Here is a 23,753-nt window from a genome sequence, read left to right as displayed (position 1 = left end):
AAGAGTGTATACCAAGCAACTGTAATGGCATGACTGATTTTAAGTTTTGATGTAAAACTATTCGCACAATCGCCACATCGTAGCCACAGCCTACAGCAGCGCAGGTAGTTAATACCCTGTTGGCAGGTTGGCTGCAAGTGACCCATGTCGGCACGAGCAGCACGACTAGTAGTTTCCATAGATACGCGCGTGGTCATCGTCGTGGCCCCGCGTGGGCGTGGGCGAGGCTTGTCGGCGCGTGATTGGTCTGGACCCGCATTGATAATGCGGGACGTGGTGAAGGTCCAGTGAAAGGGTGGGAGAAAGCAAGGAAGCTTCACACAACTCGCAGAATAGCGCTGGTCTGTCCACACCAGTCCACAGCCAGGGGGCCAATTCGAAGACAGCATTACTGTGGGCAGCAGACATCTCCGTTTTCAAAGTAAGTAAAAGTTTGCTAGTTACTTCCGTCTGCTAATACAATGCCGAGCATCTTAGCTAAATTAGGCACGACTCTGAACCGCTGGGTATGAAAATGACATGGCTTGCTGCGCATGTTATCTAAACGTGTCGAGTTAGATATATGAATAAAATCACTAAATGTTATTACTCTTTTACTCATTTTGTATACGTTTGTTTCACATTGTAGAAAATGCATATTTTGCTTGCTATATCAATATTTAATTTCTTTCTGTATCAAAGTGAATTTTAACAGGCAGAAGGGTGTGTCCAGATGTATTATGCTACACATGTTAACAAATGTAGATTAAATTGAATGCAATCAGTGAAAACGGATGTTTAAGAAGGTATGATTGTAGTGAAGTTTCTTTGAACAGGCACTTGGATCGTGTTACTGGAGTGCGTGTTAACGTGTGTGGTAGTACATATAATGTAAGAACAGCAGTATCTTTAGCGTAGTAACTGTGAATTTAAGAAAGATTAAAGCAACCGCGTCGTTACTGTTCGTTTGTTTCCTTTGCGCACACAACGGACAGAGCTATAACTGCAGCCTAAACATTTCCAGTTACATTTCTCACGCTGTTTGTCGTAGGAAATCACTCTTGAAGTAAAGTCCCCTTTGCGTGCAGGTAGATGTCTCCTCAGATATGATGGGGTGGCGAAGATTTCTGTCGGCCAGTGTTAGAAAAAACCCCGCAACACACGTTTCATTCAAGCCCATGGTTTCCATCGTAGTTAAGCTCATGAAAGACTCATTATAGGGACTCCCTAAAAGTTGGTCTTTCACACACATAAAACCTTCATAAAAAGGAGCTGTTCTGTTTTTCAGGATACTTCTCAGCTGTCACCCTGTAAAAGAGTCCGATCCTCTGACGTAACCATGCAGAGCAGGGGTTCTCCTTTGGAGCAGGAAAGAAGCCCTGTAACTGAACCATTTAAAGCGCATTACCCGCGGGAGTCTGCGCACGGCGCACACCTACCTCCGTTCTGTCGGTTGTAGGTTGTCGCTAAGAGACTGTCTGAAGTTGATCCGACCCCGTTCCACGTGTTGGATGTTACTTCATTAAACAGTCTATATACAAAATGTTCCTCACATGGGTTATCTGATTACGACTTAGGACCCTGTAGTGGCTGAACTTGATTCACGCGTCAATTAAACGAGTAAGCAAATCACGTTTTCTTTGTGTACAACAATGGTTTTCACAATTAGTGATGATGTAGTGATTTTGTTGTCAGATTGATCTGATGCCATTTTTTCTTATATGTAATGAGAGGACTGTCGTCCTGGGAGTTTTGCGCCAGTTGCCATTGGCTTGCTCTCCAAAGTCGATGGAGCTTTTCCAACACCGGAATGCGTAAAACTGCCGCTAGACACGTCTGCCCTGCGGTGGCAGGCAGTACCACTCCTGATGTTCTGTAAGCCTACTTTCTCTTTCTCTCAAAGGCGAGATGCTGAGATTTAGAAGGTTTTCTGTGCTGATTCATTCCTGTAATTGGTGCCATTGTGTAATTAAGAGATAGGATGGGGTAAAAAAGTAGAGTCTCCTTTTGCATTCCAGGCCCAGAGAGTTTCCTGTCTGTGTTCTGCTTGGCTGTGGGGGCAGTGTGTGGCCAGTTCTTCAGCAGCATAAAAATATACAGAACATGATGACATTTCCTTGGAGGTTGATATGTAAATACAGTTTCTTAGATTTATGTGCAATTTTTTTTCCCCCATGTCTTTGGTTGATATAACATGGTCACTCGAATGGTGGTTTTCTGCTGTGGATAAAATTGCTCTCTCTCAGCTGAAGATGCACAGCACTGCATCCAACAGCTGCTTCTCGCTGGAGATGCCTCATGTTCGCTACAGTAGCAGGAGGCAAAGTTTCCAGCAGCCCCGGCGGTAGATGGCCTCACAGCGTGCCTGGACGAAAACACAGAAAAGCCGTGCATTCCTTGGCCTGCAGCTGCAAGGCCTTGTGGGCCCCAGGCACACGGTGCGAGTGCGAGACTGAGAGAGAGGAGAGCGGGGAGAGGTTCCCTCACGCCAGGCTCTGTTTTACCTGTGCCTGTACCTGCACCGGGGGGGACAGGTTAATGATGATGTCACCCCCTGTTCCAGCTGCAGCCGGTGATGAAAAGGGAAAAACTCGCCCTCTGTGTGTTTCTGTAAAATCGAGTCTCTGCTGCCACGTCCTGTCAGGAAGAAGTGGGGTCTGGCTCATTTCAAGCTTTGACATTGCTCAGAAAGTTCTGTCTTCCTGTGAAATGATTCTGGCACTTGAAGGGTCAAATGCACAGTAGCCGTGTTTATTTAACCATAAAAAAGATATAGCTGTAGCATACGGTCCCGGGAACATACATCATACAGTAATTTTACCCAAATCTGCTGCAGCTGACAGAATAAAATGATTCGTGACTGCTACTGACAACATTACCTGACATTTATTTTCCTTCCAAAAGTAGATTTCCTTCATAGACTCTTTCAATATTGTATCAGTAGCAGTGATAACAATCATTCAGAGTTTATTGGGTGTAAGCTCTGAATGTATTTTGTTTGTGGGCAGACAGACAGACAGGCAGACGGAGACAGATGGGCAGATAGGCAGACAGAGAGGCAGGCAGGTATAGACAGACAGACAGACAGACTGTCTGACGCATGTCATAGAGACACAGGAGCACATTTGCAGTGGGTGTGGTGGCTGGAAAGCTCTGTGGAACAGAGGAATAAAAGGAGTAAAATCCTCCTGAAAGTTTTATTATCCCGTCTGCCTCTTCTGCCTGTTCTTTTCATCACTCGGTTGGCAGCGGAGCTTTTCAGCTCAGAGCAGAGCCTCTGCTTTTTACAGCTGATGGCTCAGATAGCCATACACTCCGGTAAAATGCCAACACAGTGTACTGCTACACGGCTACACAAAAGCAGGTAATATTTACTACAGTCACAATGTAAATAATCAATTCACTTTTATTAAATCTTTCAAAATGCAGTTTTCTAGCTGTGCCATATGCCTTACGGTTGGCTGGGTTTCACACGCATTTTATGGCCATTCAGAGGTCTTTTGTCCCTGCTGAGGTTCCAGGCCTGAGTTAACCCCTTAATGTCCTTACTTGGCATTGCAAACAGCCATCACACCAGCTGTGGCCCTGTAGATCAATCCTGCCCAAAACCCTTCTCTTGGGAGGGAGGAGGTCACGTTCTGTTTGTCTCAAGGTGCTATCCATACCTGCTTCTGCTGAGAGAATGTGCTCTCCCCTCATGTTCCACTGAAAGTCTGCTCAGAAGCAAAAAGCAAGGTGATAACAAACCATTTCACACTGATTAGAATCATCGAAATCATTCCAGTCACTGAGTAGAATGATTAGAGTCACTGATTAGAATAATTAGGGAAAACTAACCAGTGATTCTGTTATTGACAGCGAATGTCACTGGGACACATTCTCTCAGCATGAATAACCAGCGGAAACCCACATACCACTCACCCAAAGCACACTCAGTGTGCAGTGAAAATAGCAGACTGTGGTAGTCAGCGATTTCATCAGCACCACCAGACCAAAGCCACAGCAGAAGCTGCTCGTTATGGAAGCTCCATCGTTTCATCGTTTTCAGGTCTGGGGAATAAATGCCAACCAATAAACGGATCATATTAGGTTGCGGTGAAGTAACTGGCAAACAGTCATGCTGTAGCTTCCAACATTGCACAAATAGGTTGAAATGTATGTGAAATATGTGGAGGGTCATGAGCCGGAGGTTGTTGTTTCATGAAGCCTTAAAATCATATATTATTATATGATATTATATTATTATTTTACCTCAAACTCCTGTCTCTTTTCAAACTGTTTTTATTAACATACCAGTGTAACATTAACCGTCTGATGCCCTTCAGCAGGCAGCATGTAATGCTAAAGTTTTAACACATTACTGTTTGATGGATATTTACTGAAGGAAGTCTAGGTAACCAGTTTCTCAAAGGTGCAGCATTAGTGTCTCCACCTGGGATTGGAACTGACAGCCCTCTGGTTACACGTGACTGCAGGCTACTGTACTCTGCCTCCCAGAAGTGCTTCAGTTATGATTTATTTCTGTTATTTTGCTCCCGCTCCCTCTCCTCTCCTCCTTAGGGCCCGTCTATCACAGCCCCTGATTGGTCAGTTCAATGCCGGCCCCCTGCTCTCTGCCCCTCCCCCTCGCTCTGCTGAGCGTGTGGGCGATATGCTGCTCGGCCTCAGAGCTGCCCCCAGACACCCCCAAAATCCAGCTCCGTCTGGCGGGGGTCAAGCGCAAGCACAGCGAGGGCCGTGTGGAGGTGTACTACAACGGCGAGTGGGGCACCGTGTGTGATGACGACTTCTCCATCCACGCCGCCCACGTGGTGTGCAGAGAGCTGGGCTTCCTGGAGGCCAAGTCCTGGTCCCCGTCCTCCAAGTACGGCCGAGGAGAAGGTGGGTAATCAGCCAGTGAAACATTTATGTTTAAATAAACAGGTTTCACTCCGTTACTAACCAGATTACCAGTCAATCTAGTAATCAAATCTGATGGACAGATTATTCTAAAGGAAGGAATAGTCACACTGGACTTCATGGGGTAAATTGCATAGAGACTGTAAGTTAACAGAAAGAGCTGTGAAGATTTGTTAACAGAAAAGGACATTCCCAGGGCTGGGGTGGGGGGGGGGCAGGAGAGGGGGTGAGACTCAATTGGAAAAATTCCCCTTGGTCCCTTAATGGATGCAAAATATGAAGTGAAAAAGCAAGTGCTCTGTGGTAGAACTGAGCTGCAACAGACATGTAGAATTCAGAGTTCAGTTCAGATAACACCTGGATCACAGGTAAACAGCCAGAGGAGCGCAGTAGAATATAACGATAAAGAGTCCTAGTAATGATCAGTTTTCCTTAGGTATAACATACAGTTTCAACTGTCTCTTACTTGTTTCCACAGGAAAATCAATATATCTTATGAATGCCCTGACTGGCCGAATGTCTTATTTAGTGTGTCTCTGAGGATTTTACACAGATTACATCATACTGTAGCTGGTTTTCTCATAAACCCCCATGGATGGCTCTCTGTGTCCTGTAAATAACTGTGTTGCCACGGTCCCGGTGCCTGGCTCTCTGTGTCCTGTAAATAACGGTGTTGCCACGGTCCCGGTGCCTCATTAGCGGTCTGTTCCATGGTGGAGTGCAGGTCATGTGCAGCACGTACGCGTCCGCGGGTTCGCCTCTCGTGCCGCTGTGGGAAAAAAACAGTGTTTCAGCGATTAAAGGCAATCCCACACAGCGGCGCTGAAAGGCCCCATGGGAGGAGGACTGGAAAGGCCAGGCTAAACCTCCCCCAGCCTGGCACAGGGGTGGGGTGGGGGGGACAGCCCAGATACTCTAACTGATGACTCAGCCGAGTCTGCAAATCTCCTCCAGGCCTGAGTGTACAGAGGCCACCCTGCCCTCTCACCCATGTGACTCACATCGCTGGAGTCGATTCACTCCGGATCCGATTTTCCCAGCAATGCTTTCAGCTCGGGCAGCGAATGGGAGATTCGGACTCAGAGTCTGGATTCATATGGAATCTTCCCAATGCCTCAGTCTAGCCTTTGGTCTGAAGTCCCTCTCAGTGCCACAGATTTCCCTTCTGCCTGTGTCTCTGAGATGAAAAAATACCCTGGCTGTCACTGTGTCCCGTGTGCTCTGAGATTCAGCTGGGTGCTTCATATTTGTTACTTGATTTAAGATTCTGGGGAGGATAATTTTCCTCATCCATCTGCACGGTGTTTCCTCCCTGGTACAGAGTAATATTTTGCAAAATCTTGAGCCATATTTTCCACGTCCCTAAATCATTTCTCAGATTTTTTTGGGTGACACAGAAGTCAGGCCACAGAGATCGATGACAAAGCTCTGATTCACTGTTATCCTTCTGGGAGTGAACAATTATGGGAAATCCAAGCAGTCAATCTCCACAAGGAATAAAAAAACACGCATTGCTGAACGTTTTGAGAGATTCTACAGAAACAGACCGAACTCCACGCTATGCAAAGCCACCTGTTCCTTCCTTTTGTTTTTTTGAGTGATTTTTTTGGGAGAACTGAAGCAAGGTGCTGATGGAGGGTGAGACACAAGCTTTCTCCGTTCGTTGTGCCTGTATCACGCTCTCACCCCCTAAGACTCCATTCGCTGTGCCTGTATCACGCGCTCCCCCCCTAAGACTCCTGTGAGCTTAATTAGGTGTTTGATTCCAGTTGCCGATGGGAGAAGCTTATTAATGTTGTTGAGCTTGAAAGAATGATACATTTCCGTGTCTCCCATGGAGGCTATGGTGGGCGGTGGGGGCTGCTCTTGGGCAGGGTGGTGAGCAGTGTGCTGTTCTCTGATTGGCAGGGCGGATCTGGTTGGACAATGTCCACTGCACAGGGCAGGAGGCGTCCCTTGCCCTCTGCTCCTCCAACGGATTCGGGGTGTCGGACTGCAAGCACACAGAGGATGTGGGCGTGGCCTGCAGTGAAAAGAGGATCCCAGGGTTCCGCTTCCTCAGCTCTCTGAACGACAACATAGAGGTAAGCCACCCCGCCAACTGAGCCCGGGACCTCTCCCGGACCACTGCCCACCTGAGAGAAAAAAAATCTGACAGAGGCTGGCTACAGATGCCGGATTCAGATCTGTCCAGAAAGGTGACAAATGATCCTTTCCTCAGATCAGCATGGGAGCCGGGTGAGAACTGCTGAAAAAGAGTGTAGAGCACCACAGTGAGCTGTGTCTGTGGTCATGCTTAGGGTTAGGGATGGGGTGCAGTTAAGCTTTCCTAAGTTATGGGTCCACCTGTAATTACTAGAGTAGTTTCTCTCAACACTACTGAAGATACTTGTGCCAGCGCTGGTGGTCATCCGCTAGTTACATCTGCTGGTTGTTAGACTCAGAGAGTCGGTCGGAGAGTTACTCGGTTGGAGAGTTACTCGGACACAGCGTTACTCGGTCGGAGAGTTACTCGGTCAGAGAATTACTCGGTCGGAGAGTTACTCGGTCACAGCGTTACTCGGTCGGAGAGTTACTCGGTCGGAGCGTTACTCGGTCACTGCGTTACTCGTTCAGCTTCACTGCGGCTGCACGGCAGTGTTCTTCTCCTGTGTGCACATGGTTGGCTGTGTTGGAACAGGACTGTGTGTTTGTTGATCTGTCCCATGATTCATAGCAGATGTGCAGCTGAAAGAAAACCGCGCTAAAACCTGGAATGCAGGATTGTGGGAGCCGGACACCGCATAACTGCTTTCTGCACCGTGTTCTTTGGGCCGACAATCTCAGGCTGCCAGTCTACTAAACTGTTTTATATTTTGGCCTGGGATGGTTAATCTGTGGAACTTGCTTCATTAGATAATAACCCTGGTCTGATGATGGCAGTGCTACACTCTGTGCTGGATGTGGTATTTTTAACATTGTGCTTCACCTTTGCATCCTCAGTAAGCAAACAGGCCTTTTCACTGTGCTGTTCTACACACACCTCCTGCAGAATGTGTTCAGTCCTGTCCAGTTTGATAAAAGAAGTCAAAGTATTCTCAAAACTAGATAAATACATTGCAAAATAATTTTAAAATGAATTACAGATGAAGGCTTAATTAATTTGTTATTTGATTAATCTGATTAGTCTGCAGGAGTAAAACTTTTTAAAAAAAACACCTCTCTGTATTTGATGGAAGGGTGGCCCAGTTTCACCATGTTTAAATTCATAGTTAATTGGACTCAGATTCAGTTTTGCTTCAGATCTGGGGTTTTTGTTGCTGCGGTGTTTGCCTGAGGGAGAGGGCCGAGCGTGTGAGAGTATTCCTGCCCAAACAGGCAACCTGTGCTCTCTGCAGCAGTGCAGCGCGAGAGGATTCCTGCAGAAACAGGCAACCTGTGCTCTCCGCTGCGCTGTGGCTCGTTTACAGCACAACAAAGTGACATTCTACAGAGAAAGTGACCCTGGTCAGGGTCTAAATGCGGTCAGCTGCCGAAGGACCGGGTCTAAAAGCGGTCAGCTGCTGACGGACCGGGTCTAAAAGCGGTCAGCTGCTGAAGGACCGGGTCTAAAAGCGGTCAGCTGCTGAAGGACCGGGTCTGAAAGCGGTCAGCTGCTGAAGGACCGGGTCTGAAAGTGGTCAGCTGCTGAGGGACCCCATCTGTTCGTAACGTTCGTGTGTGTCTTCTGGGACTGTGAGGTGTTTGAGCTCCATGCTGCTCATGTGTTTGATCGTCGGTTGAGCGCCACCACCACAGGGTGGGCACAAGGGGGGGGGCATACGACACTCTGGTGTCCTGCTCTACTTCCTGTGTGACACGGCTGCTGAGAGCAGAGCTAACATCCCCTGTGTTAGTGAGTGTGTTTCTCCTGAGCTCGTAGCTGTATGTCTGTGTTACAGACCTGGCTTCCTACGCTGTGTCATCACCCTGCCTGGCCAGGGAGGGCATTTCCATAGAGCTGAACAGGTAGCAATCCCTCTGTGTGTGTGTGTGTGTGTGTGTGTGTCTGTGTGTGTGTGTTTACAACAGAACAGGGAATCACCTTTGAATGACCTCACAGCTCTGAGGGAAAGGGAGAGGAATCTGGGAAGTGTAGCGGCGCTGACGTGTTTAGAAGCGGAACAGGGAAAGACGGGCCGCTGGTGTTTATCTCTGTGTCCTGTCCTCTCTCTGTGGGCTGAGATTAACAGCACACTGTCTAACAATTCACCTACCGGAAGAGAAATGAGCCGAAGCAGCTTTCCCTTGACTCCAGATCAGTGTGGAGCTCAGCTAAGCTCTGTGTAAGGGGGTGGGGGGGTTGGGGCGGGCGCTGGTGTCCTCGAGACGGCTGGGCTCTGTGTAAGGGGGTGGGGGGGTTGCGGCGGGTGCTGGTGTCCTTGAGACGGCCGGGTACATAGCTGGTCTCTGATGTCTTGGTCAAAAGCACCGCAGAGGAGACCAGACTCAGATTTTCCCCAGACTCCCGGTGCTCACGTCTACTCCTTAATGACTTCAGCAGAGAGAGCAGTATCAGTCCCGCCCACGCCAGCCCCCCCCCCCCCCCCCCCATGTCTGCTCAGAATGCCGTGGAGGTGACTCACACCTGAGACTGCCCCCGTGGTGTGGGGGAGAGGGACACGACCTTGTGTCTGAGGAGGAACCTGGAGATGGTCTCTGGAAGGGGGGGGGGGGTCTCTGGGCACAGTCTGGGGGGGCCAGCATATGGGAACACTTCATCAGCTAGTCTGTCAAAAGCTAGGGGTGGGGGTGGGGGGGCTGTGGGTGTTCAAGGAAAAAAATAATAAATGTGTAACTTTAGACCACCATGAGCCATGTTCCCAATGGCGTTACTGTAAATTTAAACTGGTAAGGTTTAGTAATCAGGACGGCGTAGATACGCGGAGGGCGAGAGAGGCTGCGGTGGCTCAGTAAGGCTTTTTTCTCTGCTGCTCAGTGAAGCACAGGCTCCTCCTACTGAAGGATTTCCCCACAGAGGCCCGGAGGACGTTTTTTCTACTCCAACAGAAAAGACCAATTCAAGAGGTTCTCAGTTTAGAGTGAATTTCTCTCAACTGGCAGTTTTGTCTGAGAAAAAAGAGAGGAGAGATGAAGAAAAATAGAATTTTTTTTCTCCCCTTTTTCCCAGCAGACACTTTGACAAACGTTGTCTTGGAGTGTGAGGTGTAAACACACAGCTCCACCCCATGAGTGCACAGGTCTCCGTGTCTCTGTGTCAGAGCTTGTGATGAGAGTCTGTTACAACCTGCATCGTACTCCTGTCTGCCTGGCCGATAGCTGCAGCAGCAGCAGGACCAGGGAGGCGGACGCTGAGCTCTTTTAATTTGCTGGGACTTTGGGTAAGAGCTGAGCAGGAAGCTCTTTCTCTCTGCAACTTAAGCTGTAGTGTTCATGTCGCCAGGTGCCGCCCACCTGAGGAGGGGCGGGGCTTTGGCACAGACATGCCCCGCCCACAGGCGGATTCACTGATTCACAGAGCACCACTGCTCCGAATGTTACAGCCGTTTCTTTTCATTTTCAAATCCAAAAAAGCAAGTTTGCTTTTTATTAAAATGTCCATAAAAGAAATATTCCAAGATGTGAATGTGGTCTCCACCCCACAGGCATTTCTCATGTGTTTATTCTGAGGGGGGGGTGGAGGGGGTTTATAGCTGAATCTGGCATTGGGCACACACCCTCTCTGTGGAGCCTTGATCTCTGTAGGATCTGAGTGTAAAGGAGCAGCCACTGAATCTCTGCTGACTGCAGACCAGCTCGACCAGCCTGGTGATCGACAACCATATCAGCACAAAACCCCAGAGATATACGAGTGCCATGTCATATATTATATAATATTGCTTATGTAATGAAAAGCAACCCCCAACCCCCCAACTTCAAAGGCACAGCCTCCAGGGGAGTGTTCCACAGGCATGTGGCTGTGATGGATAACCCATTACCTGGTGCACTTATGTGTGTGCGTGTGTGTGTGTGCGTGTGTGTGTGTGCGAGTGTGAGTGTGAGTGTGAGTGTGAGTGTGAGTGTGAGTGTGAGTGTGAGTGTGAGTGTGATTGTGTGTGTGTGTGTGTGTGCGTGTGTGAGTAAGATTGTGTGTGTGTGTGTGTAAGTGTGTGAATGTGAGTGTGTGTGCGTGTGTGTGTATGTGTGTGTGTGTAAGTGTGTGAATGTGAGTGTGTGTGCGTGTGTGTGTATGTGTGTGTGTGTAAGTGTGTGAATGTGTGTGTGTGTGTGTGTGTGTGTGTGTGAATGTGAGTGTGTGTGAATGTGAGTGTGTGTGCGTGTGTGTGTGTGTGTGAATGTGAGTGTGTGTGTGTGTGTATATGGGAATGGTACAGGCTCTGTTTCTCCTGTGACACACGCCGCTGTGTATTACGCTTGCTATCAGCTCTCTCAGCGGGTCAGTGGCAGTTTGACCTCTCGTCGCTCCTTCAGCATGTGTTGTCCTGCAGTCCTGCAGAGTGTCGGGTTTCAGCGGAAAGGCCCCGCCCCCGGGCAGGCTGCGCTGATGGAGCCGCTGTGGCAAGATGCAGCGTGTTTCCTGAAGCTTTAACGACAGCCAGCATCCCCACAATAGCTCCCTTAGAACACCCGATGGACCACACATGTGTGACAGACAAAACTGTGAACCACTCAGGTATCAGCGTCAATGAGGACATCATCATAGTAGCCCCATGCCAGTTCAAGCATGAAACAATGATAAACATGAGCCATCACCTGATCACCTGAACCATCAGCACCTGACTCCACCTGGGCCACGCCCATGTGTGCAGAGGGTTGTGGGTATGAGGGAGACACAGCTGCTCTGATGGCATGGGAAATCAGTGTGAAAGACATGAATAACATGATGGCTATACTGAATGGTCAGACTCACAAAGCACCACATCACCTCATGTGACCTGAGAAATCTCTGATTCCCGCCCTCCTCGCCAGTTCCTGCTAAATCTCTTTGTTCAAACCCGTGTTCACTTGTCTCCTTGAGCATTTTCCCCTGCATACCGCTGTATTTCAAGATATCCACCCACCTTCTTTAGACTTTATTGTCTTTCACCTGGAGCCCATTACAAAAGCCCCTTATTACCTTCTTAACCTTTGGCCTCCCAGTAACATCCCATAAGCCATCAGTGCTCTGGCGTCTCAGACTGACGTTTGCTGATGGATTGATGCTCAGTGCTGCTCTGCTGGGGAAATTCTCTCCTGCTACAGGATTTACCTGAGGCATGGATTCAATCCGCACTCAGGCTTCACTGGGACTAACCCATAAAGTGTTGCCTTTCTCAACAGAAATACAACTTTTTATCATTTTTAGTGATAGATGAACTTGCCAAACTGCCGCGAAGGAAAAAATATAAAACTTGCATTTAATTGTGAGGCATAGTTTGGGACGAATGATGATTTCATCCAGGCTTTAGGGTTATTTTCATTGCTACTGACTCAACGAGCAACACAGAAGTTTGTTGGTTTCCGAGATGAAAGAAATACATTATTTATGTAAAAAGGTGACATTTGTTTGCATGTTTGTTTTTGACAGCTCATAGGAGGACGGATTAAATCAGACCCTCCCCGAGAAAAACATGAAAGGCATTCTGGGTCTGGACGCACCCTCATTTAAAATAGATTCTAAATAAATAGGCAACCCTCTGCCTGAAGAAATGACTGTTTTTAAATTCATGAAGCAACAGTGTGAGGAGTGTCCTTCAGAGATTTATTCAGAAACATCTAAAATTAAACATTAAACCAAATTAAGAAATAAATATGTGGCATTAAGCAGTCCTTTCCTGTTTCGGATCTGGGAGTTTCCAGGTGCCAGTGGGGCTCTTTGTCAGGGATCTGTGGGGTGAGAGCTGAACTTACAGGCAGTGCCCATAGAGCTGGGTTTGAAACCAGTGAACTTTATACTCCTCCTTTGTAAATTGTTCTGGATCATCTGCCAAATGACAAAATGTAAATTTCTAAATTTCACCAGAGGCTTATAAGTTCAAGCCGTGTTTGAGACACACTGCTGTTATACCACTTGGGCCATCAGCAAACGTATTTAATCTGAAAGGCTGAATAGATAATGTGAGGGAGCTGAGGCAGAGTGTGGGAATCCAGCAGAGGTGGTGTAACGCAGGCTGTCTGTTGTAGCATGGCTGCTAATGGCTGATTACGCTCACGATGTGTCAGCGTTGAATTGGCTGTTGCATTTCATCAGTAAAGCTCTGCGGTTTCCAGCCTCCTTGCGCAACAAGACCTGGTGTCTTTTTCTCTTTTCTCAAGTGAACCTGAGCAGGAAACGGGGGGGACTGCCGCTCCCGAGCCCAAAGCATGGAGAGGGTCGCTAGCCCCCCCCCGCCAAGACTCACGTCCACAACAGCTGTGTTATGTTTTATTCTTGGAAAGAAAAGGGAAAACATTTGGCCAATGCGTTAATCAGAGCTTCAGAGATGAGACAGAGCAGGAAAACTCCGGAATGAAACTAATGAAATCAAAGGAACAGTATGTTCTCTGCTGCTGTAAATGCTGTGGTTAGACAGATGTGATGATTCACTCTGGATGCCAGGATATTTTCCCTCACGTGTGAAAACCACACATGGAACTAATCTCTCCTGCCAAAGGAACAGGTCAGTCTGTGAGACGATTACATCACAACGCCCATGTATCACACACCCGACATCACAATGCCCATCTATCAAACACCTGACATCACAATGCCCATCCATAACATACCTTTCATCACAATGGCCAGATATCACACAGCTTACATCACAATGCCCTGATATAACACGTGTTACATCACATTAAAAAGACATTAGCGTGGCTGAGTGGTCTAAGACGCTGCATTAAGGCTTCAGTCTTCTATCTGAGTGGCAGTGTAGCATAGTGGTAAAGAGCAGAACTCATAACTGATAGGTTGCTGATTCGATTCCCTGCAGGGGCACTGCTGTTGTACCCATGGGCACGCTACTTAACCCAGAATTGCCTCAGTAATATATCCAGCTGTATAAATGGGTAATGTAAAAAATTGTAACTCATGTAAGTCACTCTGGATAAGAGTATCTGCTAAATGCCAACAATGTAATGTAGTATAATGTAATACAGCAAAATTAGTCTCTAAACATCGAGGCTTAAAAAGTGCCAGAGATGTTTGATCCTTATACCACAGGTGTCAGGTGTGTTGGGGTGGATTTGAGGGAGACAGGCAGGATTGAGAAATGAGAGTAAGGGTTGTGTAAATACTTGGACAGGCATTCTGCTGGATCACTTCAGATGCTGTTGGCACTTGTAGGGATCTTGAAATGCTTGCTTTTATCCTTCTGCTAAAAAAAGGCATGAGACAGAGTCAACACTGGGGCTGCATGCTGAGGCCAGTGTTCCAACAGAAGGGACTCGCCTCTATATTCTACTACCCGGGGGCAAAGGTCACATATTTTCTCTGGGCAGGAGAGTCAGATTTCCTCCATGGATTCTTCACATACCCAGGAGCATAAGAGACAGACACACGAGCAGCCCCAACACGCACACTGGCTGAGGGTCTCTGTGGGTCACCGCATGTCACAGAGATAAGCCTGAAATCAGGGGTAGTGTGGTGAGGATGTTCATACCCATTATGACACACAGGGTTTGTGTTTTCTGATTTTTGAGTGCGTAGGTTATGCCCTCTGTCTGAAACAGAGGTGTGGGGCAGGAGAGGTGAGGAAATGTTTGCTTAACTCACCTCATTTTCTAGATAGAGCACGTAGGTGTGTCAGATGAGAGTGTGTTACACACTGTGGGGTGTCTGCTGTGCTGGGGTCGGTGGGCAGTGCTTGTTCCAGGACTGATGAAATACTCCTGCTGTTTAATTAACCTGCAGAACAGAGTCATGGAGCAGGAGGCGGTGAGGCTCCATTCCTGTTAACACGCTAGAAAAAGGAGACCTGTGACTGAGGCTCAGGTGCCGGAAGGTTCCTCAGTCTGAAACGGCCGCAGTGAAAGTGTGAGATACTCTCAATATTCCCACAGCTGCTTTACGGACTGACCGTGGGTCCTTACATCTGAGCCACTGTCACACGCAAGTGTTACTTTTACTCTTCAACAAGATAAACCATCTTTTTACTGAAAAAAGTACCACCTGCACTTTGTTTAATAGTTGCTAGTGGGAGTTAAGGGCAAATACTGGCTGGATCCAGGCCTTGGTGCAGTTTTAGGGAAGAGGAGAGGAAGATGTCTGTGAGGAGCTCCACAGACTGGAGTTCATTGCTGCTGAGGGACTCCCCCACTGGCCGTCTCCCTGCGATTGTGTAATGGTGTAACGCTGTAACGGCGTGAGGGTGTAATGGCGGTACTGAGCGTGTTGCGCTCTCCTCTGCAGACGTTGAGTAGTGTAACAGATGTGCTGATGGGGAAAGGGGCTTTCCTGGTTTCTTCTCTACCCCTCTGAAAGTCTGCAACCACTGTTTAATGAGATCGATATCCCAGCTGCCCTGCTCCAATACCGCCCCCCCCCCCCCCCCCCCGGCCCCGCCAGCCCCCGGTGGTGTTTTGGGGGGGGGGTCAGGGCACAGATGTTTATCTCCCGTTCGCCTGCCCTTGCGTTGCCTTGCTGTTTCGAAACGGGCACGTGTTGGCCAAACGTGACCCCCCCCCCCCCCCAACCCAAACAAGAAAATGAGAGGAAAAAAATGGCCAGTAAAAAAAAAAAAGAAAGGAAAAAAAAGTCCTGTAATGCATGAGTCAGTGTCTGAGCCAAGCAACCCCTCTCCCTCTCTCCCTCTCCCTCTCCATCTCCCTCACACCAGCCAATTAACCATTAAAAATATTCTGAAAAACATTTTTTTTTGATAAAAGAGGAATGTGGTTCAGCCCAGCCCTGGAGTCAGGGTGTGACCTCCGGGGGACTGTGGGTACAGGGTGTTGCCCTCCAGAATTCACACCTTGTGTCTCCGTACCTGCCAGCAAAGGGGAATTCCTCGCTGTGACCGAGTGCGGGCCTCTTCCCTCCGCCCTTCTCTCCGCTCTGCAGATTGAGAATTGTAATTGAGAAGCCTTTGGTAAGGACAGGGGCGTCTCGACAGCTCTGCTCACAGCGATTTCAAACATGTCAACTCTCATGGCTTTATTTGCGAAAAGCATAGATGTTAAATACATTAAAATCTTTAAGGTCGAAAGTTAACTCATTCCGTGCGCTAACAAGCTGTTTAAAGTCCCCCAACATGATGTGAGACACAGGGGGCATGCAACTGAACCAGTATGGGGCTTCTTTCTGAACATGGTGAAGGAACCTTCAGGAAGTAACACATTTTTTAAGTTTGCTTTTAAGGTTTTTCTCTGAATTTCAGGGACCTGATGTGTGAAGCGTGACTTGGGTCAGTTGGTTTCTCGGTAATGAGTGACAGAACACCTTTGTGGTTGAACTGAACAGCCCTTGCAGTTTAACACTCATTTCTGCACAGGTTATGAGCTTCCACCTTTACAGAGAACATTAGCGAGGCAATTATGCGCTGCAGGTGTTGGAAACAATACAGGAGGCTAATTCACATACTGCTCGCCTCAGGCCACGAAATGCATGTGGAAGTAAGTACAAAATAAACAGAAGAAAACACACCAGAAGATTCTGTGAGAAACAATGGCTGGAAAGCAGCCTGTCAGACCGTCTGTTTCCCCTCTCTCCTGACGTGACCCCCCCCCCCCCCCCCCCCCCGGCTGCCACCAGCCTTTTCTGCTGCTCCTGCTTGCATGGGATTTTAATTCTGGAAAATGGAGCCGCTGTAGAGACAGCACAACGGCTCTGCCCACGAGAGATGCATACCTATCTGAAAGTGGGAAAAGATGAAAACAAAATTAATAGCCACCTGTTCTGGAAAAAAAAAGAGTCATCTGGTTTTACATCTTATGCATGACTACAGTAAAAGCTAGAATTTTTTAATCTAAGTCAGCAGTTTCCCAGTCTGTTTCCTGGAAATAACGAAAAGTGAATATCAAGTTGATTAAGTTTATTAAGCTAGACCAGGGTAGAGCAGCCCTGCAGGCACTGTGGCCCTCCGGGACCCGGGTTGCATGGCCTTGCAGACAGTGTCATTTTGTTCAGGCATTTAGCTGACCTGTGCAGGTCACAGAGAGGCTGGGCCGGGCGAGAGGGGGGTCCTGGGCAGACTGGAGAGCAGGACTCATACAGAGTGCTGCTGACACACCTGAAGCACCTGTCAGAGAATTTTACTGCCCTCTCTGGGGTGGGTCATGGCCTCTACCTGCCTGTCACACCTGAAACTGGACAGGACATTCCAGACCCTCAGGAGTCAGGGGTCAACTATCAATCTGGAATAATACCGCAAGCCCCGTTCAACCACAAAGGTGTTCTGTCAAGTGTGATGACATACATATTATACATTTATATAGTCTCACCTGTGAATGGATCCCTGCTACTCTGAGCACAGCATTGCAGTTCTGTGGTGATGAGGAGGTGCAGGCAGTGTAATGGGTAGAGGTTTGCAGGAGGGATAAGCGTTTAGCAGAATGAACCTGGCGATGCTGTAGTGCAGATGGGGTGGGGTGGAGTCCCATGCTGTGTGTGAGTATGCAGAGCAGTCCTGTAACACAGAGATCATTAGGAGTCCTGCGCTGAGTGTGAGTCCTGATGCTTTGGGACTCTCTGCCGGTGTCTGTGACTCAGTAGCGGCCCTGACTCGGCCGCGGTGGCGCTGACTCGGTGCCAGGCCTGTCAGTGCGGACAGGAAGCCGGCCAGCTGGAGGCTGCAGCCGCACGTGCTGCTCTGGCGGGTTAGCGGTTTGGCTGCCATGTGCCGCTGGACTCCAGACTGGGTCTCATCCAGGGGCATTATGGGAGGTTTCTCCGAGACTGGCGTCTGGATTTGCTTTCATTAGCTCACGATGTGCAATTTCTCAGCGAGATGGAATTTGCTGAGTCTGGCTTTTTACAGTTTGATCTTTGGGAACATACTGCACCCCAAAAAGAGCTCAGTGTTAGATGTTCCTGTCGGAGGCCCTCTCTCACTGTTCTCTTTCCTCTTCTGAGGCATTGTGTAATTTACCGCAGAACAGCCAGAGGTCTGAACAGTATTTTTAAGTGTTCTAAAATGAAATGTTTTTTCTTAATGTTTTTACATTTTCTCACATTTGGCCTGTAATATTTAGGCTTTTATGTTAGATCTTTAGATATTTTGACAGAGTGTTTCCACAGCCAGAATTTAAAATATTTTTGTGTTTCATGTTACATCATGCATCAAAGACCTTTCAGTTGCTGAGCTGAGTTTGATCCAGCAGGGCGTGGGCTTGACTCAGAGCTGGTACACAGTGTGTACCTTCAGGTGGATGTTTTGTCTGGGTGGAGCAGTTTTCACGGCGGTCACTGAGTGGAAATGGCTGTTTAATGTTAACAGCTGCAGGTCTCTCTATACCTTCCCTCCTCAGAGAATCTGCAAATTCAGCTCATTCTGGCAGGTTTGTAGAGATTCCCCAGCCAACCTAAACAATCGGGGGAATCTGGTATAAACCCTCTTTCTCCTGTTTGCTTTAAAGAGTCCTGCTTGCTCTGCGTCTGCATCTCTTCTCTGCCTTTCCCACAGAACCACAGTCTTCTCTCTCTCCCTCACTCTGCTGCTCCCACACAAAGCTCTTCAGAAACACCCTGCTGCGTCGGTAATGCTGGACGCAGTTCTGAATAACCCCCCCCATTTTGGCCTGTGAGGCTGAGTGAAAAGTGAAACAGCGCAGGTTTCTAGTTTGGCCTGGTCTGCTGTGGCAGATTCCTCCTGGCTGATGTCACGTCAGCAACCCGTCCCTCGGTTAAGAGCTGAAACGTTATTGGAGGGAAATCCAGGCTTTGTGAGGGGAAGTGCTCAGACCTGCGCTGCCTCTCTGTGGTGGCGGGTTTTATGGTCAGCGGCGCCACGGGGCAGCTCTTCCCCAATGGGCTACGTGGTCACGTACACCCAGGGTGGCGGCTGTGGTCTGGAGTGGAGACCTGGACAGCGGAGTCAGGGCTTAGCAAGGGAAGAGGGTGCTTATGGAAGCTGGCAGGGTCAGAGAGCGGCTTTTACAGGGGCTCTGGGGCAGCTGGTGACTCCTCTCTGACCTGCAGGATGCCTTTGGCTTTAATCACGCAGAAAAGCCCTTTGACCTCTTCCTCTCGTGGGCGGTGCCTGACTCCTCTGCAGCTGCTAGATCCCCTGCCTAAAAGCAACCTTTGTGTTCCCCTCGCAAACGAAACGGGCACGAGTGGTCAGAACTTCCTGTCGGATCATCATCTTCCTCTTTATGGTTGCGTGTGACTGGCTGGGAGGTTACCCCTGAGTGAGAATACCCAGGGGCGTAACCCCACCCCACAGCCCGACAATCTGCTCCCCTCCCACACACACACACAAAGGTCCGTTCTGTTTTCACAGCTCCTGAAGATGCTTGTTATTGAAGCTGCTGAGCTGTTTCCACGCAGCTGGTGACGCTGCCTGAAGGACCAGGTCTGGGCTGAGGGAGGAAAATCTGTTAAAGCTGTGCTGAACATATTCCAGCCAGGCCCACAGACGGTGTGCTTTACACAGCCTCCCTGTAATGTGAAACAGGCCGGAAGGGGCCACTGAAAGCCCTCATTCCACAGGGGGAAAGGTTATCCGAGTCCAGCTTTCTGCAGTACTGATGGACGTCTCTCACCTGGGCGTGGTTAGGGCTGCCATCCTCAGGGCCAGCAGCAGCTACCAGGACAAACCCTGAAAGATCCTGTTTTTGACAGAGTTATGCTCACATTCGAGGAAGTCAGGAGGAGTCACTGATAGGGCACTCCACAGGTGAAATGGCAGGAGCGAACTTCATTTTGTTTCAGGTGTTTTTATGGTCATCAGTGAACTGTTCATATCAAGAGAGGCTGGCAGCGGCAGAGGGGCATAGCAGTGAGGGAATGGGGGTCACAACCAGAAGGTCGCAGGTTCTAAACTCGGGTGGGACACTGCAGCGGTGCCTTTGAGTGAGGTGCTTAACCGAATTTGTTTTTATAGATGTTTAGCTGTACAAGTGAACCTCATTTACAATATGAGTTGGCGTAACTCTCAACACCAAGTAGGAATTGATGGGAAGTAAAGAATAAATAGTCATTGTCACCCCAAACAAGGCTAAGGTTAAAGGTTAGGTTAGGCTAGGTTAAACGAGGCACCCGCAGCCATGAGAATCACAGAATTGTAGACCCTCTTTCAGTGCTGACTGTAATCACAGCTGTTACCTAGGTGTGTTTGAGCGAGGAGCTGAACCCGAGGCTTCAGTAAAGGTCCGGTGAATGACTGGATGATGTGTAAGTTACTCTGTTAAGGGTGTGAGCTAAGCACCGATGGAAAGTCATGTTTTATTCCTCTTATAGATCACTGTGTCCGTGCTCCGTGCTCCGTGCTGAAATCTGTTTCTGCTGGAAGCTCCTTCTTCAGCGCAGGTTTTAGCCGGATGTTTCACTGCTGTCGTGCTGCTTACTCGCTCGTACCTGCTTCTGCACTGCGAGGGGGAGCGATGCGATTGGCTCAGGATAACCACCCAATCACTGCGTCCATCCCGCAGAGCCTGCCCATCCAGGTGGAGGATGTGCGGATCCGGGCGATCCTGGCGGCCCAGCGGAGGCGTATCCCGGTGACGGAAGGGTACGTGGAGGTGAAGGATGGGGGCAAGTGGAGGCAGATCTGTAACGAGGAGTGGACCCTGATGAACTCACGCGTCGTCTGCGGCATGTTCGGCTTCCCGGGGGAGAAGAGGCACAACCCACGCGTCTACAAGTGAGTGTGTGTGTGTACATTGTACATAGTGCTACAATAAACAGTGCCACACTGAAAAACTTAATTAGGAGCATAACTGAACTGAATCGAAGCGTAAATCAGTGCTGTAATCTTCCTGCAGTGCTATGGAGTGAAACCCAGGCCTGCATGTGACCGTCTGCTTTAAAACAGCCATCTTCCCATAGACCCTTCAGCTCCTTCCCACCTTCTGAGAATGTTAGCAGCCGTAAACAGAGTCGCTGTTGTTTCCGTGGGAACAGACAAAGAACCGTGGCCCACCATCAGAGCAGTCAGGACTCTGACCTCAGGGTGACCTCCTGCTGTGACTGCAGTCCTGACACTGTGTGTCCAAGGAAGAGACGTGAGCAGACATTAGCAGGCCTCTGTGCCAGGGCTCATCTCTGTGCAGAGGTGAACTTTCATTAAGACAGATACTCCAGCCAGCTGTGTGAGAGCGAGACTCCTCTGGGAAAAAATGGAATCTTTTTATGAATTGTATAAAACAAAAATCTTCTGCGCCATGGCTGACAATGTTCCTGGAGCTGTTTTCAGGAACAGGAGAGTGTAGCTCACTCACAGCACTGCTAACACTGAGCGCGGGGGAAAAACAGCTCAAAGCAGCTTTTTCTAATAAGGTGTCATCTTGAATTGAGTTTATGGTACATTTGAGTGGCGTTAGTGAGGTCTGGGTTTCCCTGTTTCTCCCTGTTCAGCCACCAAATCCCTGCATTCCGTTAGGATGCTGTAATGCCCTCCGCTTCAGCCGGAGAAATCCTGCCCAATGCTCCCTCTGTGTTGGGAAACCAGGCTGAAACAGTAAACAGTTCCATACTGCACATTCCAGGGCCCTGAAAGAAATGAGCTGAACCCTCCCGTGGCCCAGGTCTGTCCTGGGAGGGACCTGAACGCGCTGTTTTCGGGCATTTAAGTTTCCCTTCCATCTGATCTTAACAGAAGTGCCCCTCAGTTCCCCTCAAATCCTGTTTCTTTTGGCTACCTGGTCATGTAAATATATTTCAAACACAGCCAGTGCAGTTATAGGGAAGGGTGAATTATGAATTACAGCCCCATGAGTCTGCTTAAGAGGAAGGAACCACACAAGGACCGAGTCAAAGCCTCTGTCTGCAACAAAACTTAGTTAGTACAGGATTGATGGCATTAACGAACATTTGGGGTAGAATGGAAGGAGTTTATGTTCTGTTTACTCCCTGTCTCTGTCAAAATGTCTTTTCCTAACACACCTCCAACAACAGTTTGGAAAGGAAAGGGGGAGATTTTTTAGTGTCAGGTTCATGACAGGGAATCACATCTCTGAAAAACCCATCTGCTTCCCCGGGTCTCTATGCTGGAGTGCAGCAGTCTCCTCAGCCAACGAGCTTTCCTCTGCTGTTTCGCATCAGAGCAGCAGCTGCTGTGCAAAGGCATGCCAGGGACAGACATCACGCTTGTTTTCCCCGTATTTTTACATCACAGTCTAAAACACGCCACCTCGTTGGACAGCTGATTTGTTGTATGGATTCCAGTGGGAACATTTTGTTTTCATGTTTAAAATGAATAGAAAACAAATGTCCTCTCTGCAGATTTAATAGCTCAGAGAGGAGAGTACGGGAGACACGCTGTCTCCTCTAACGGGCCAGTTCCCCCAGCACGGCACAAGCCTGACAAACTCACTGCCTTAAGAGTGACTGGCACAGCATGCAGGCATGGGCAGGCCTTTAATTGTTAAATTAGTGAATAATTAGTTCAGTTACTGAATAATGGAGCAATTAAGCACAGGAAAGCATTTTATTAGAACAGAGTGTATTATTTTCATGTGTCAAAGGTGTGTGTGTGTGTGTGTTTGTGTTTGTGTCTGTGTGTGTGTCTGTGCGTGTGTGTGTGTGTGTGTTTGTGTGTGTGTGTGTGTTTGTGTTTGTGTCTGTGTGTGTGTCTCTGCGTGTGTGTGTGTGTGTTTGTGTGTGTCTGTGTGTTTGTGTCTGTGCGTGTGTGTGTGTGTGTTCGCAGGATATACGCGCAGAGGAGAAAGATCAGTTACTGGGGCCACTCGGTGAACTGCACGGGGAACGAGGCGCACCTGTCTGCCTGCAGGTTGGGGAACAGGCTGCCTCGGAAGGGCAACAGCAGCTGCCCCCAGGGCACCCCCACAGTGGTCAGCTGCATCCCCGGCCGGGCCTTCGCCCCCACGCCCCTCACAGGCTTCAGGAAGGCCTACAGGCCAGAGGTAGCGTGGGATACACCGGTCCTCCAACACAGAGACACACAGATAGCAGCAGCAACGAGGGACAGTGGGTGAAGGAGGCAACACGAGGCAGAAAAGTGACAGAGCTGAGAGACAGAGAGAGGGAGAGGGAGAGCGAGAGACAGAGAGAGAGAGAGGGAGAGAGAGGGAGACAGAGGAAGAGAGGGAAAGAGAGAGAGAGGGAGGGACAGAAGGAGAGAGACAGAGGGAAAGAGAGAGAGAGGGAGAGAGAGGGAGAGAGAGAGAGAGAGAGAGAGAGAGAGAGGGACAGAAGGAGAGATGGGGAGGAAGAATAGCAGTAAAAACAAAAGAGCAGTGAAAAATGTGAAAAAAGGAGAAGGACAGTCCCAGCAAAGCTTCTGCAGCCTGTCTGTTTTGCACTCTGATATCCTGTGTCTGCTTCGTATCGCCTCACAGCCATACGCCTCATTTCCTGTAGGTCATTACTCTCACATTCACTCCTACACCCACCCACTCACATGCTCAAATGTGCACACACACACTCAATCATTCACACGTGCACATACTCACTCACAAACTCACACACACGCACACGCACACACACACACACGCACACACACGCACACACAGACACACACACATGCACACATGCACACACACACACACGCACACACACGCACACACAGACACACACACACGCACACACAGACACACACACACGCACACACACACACGCACACACAGACACACACACACAGACACACACACACACACACACACGCAGACACGCACACACAAACACACACACGCACACACGCACGCACGCACGCACACACACTCACGCGCACACGCACACACACACTCAATCATTCACACGTGCACATACTCACTCACAAACTCACACGCGCGCACACACACACGCGCACACTCACACA

General features: G+C 48.9%; 1 protein-coding gene across 1 annotated transcript in view; it reads left to right on the top strand.

The window, feature by feature from the left end:
• The first annotated feature begins 282 nt into the window (after positions 1–282).
• Positions 283–23,753, top strand: part of LOC118777427 (lysyl oxidase homolog 2B-like) — a 40,230-nt gene continuing 16,759 nt past the window's right edge. The window contains exons 1-5 of the mRNA XM_036528311.1: positions 283–421; positions 4,540–4,860; positions 6,787–6,962; positions 20,407–20,618; positions 22,623–22,839. Of these exons, the coding sequence (XP_036384204.1) occupies positions 4,575–4,860; positions 6,787–6,962; positions 20,407–20,618; positions 22,623–22,839 (891 nt within the window). The 5' untranslated portion in view covers positions 283–421; positions 4,540–4,574. The remainder of the gene's footprint in view (positions 422–4,539; positions 4,861–6,786; positions 6,963–20,406; positions 20,619–22,622; positions 22,840–23,753) is intronic.

Source organism: Megalops cyprinoides, chromosome 5, assembly GCF_013368585.1.
Source record: "Megalops cyprinoides isolate fMegCyp1 chromosome 5, fMegCyp1.pri, whole genome shotgun sequence".
In the NCBI taxonomy this organism is placed as follows: Eukaryota; Metazoa; Chordata; class Actinopteri; order Elopiformes; family Megalopidae; genus Megalops; species Megalops cyprinoides.
Note: the sequence above shows the minus strand (reverse complement) of the source record. Positions and strands in the feature narration are given on the sequence as shown.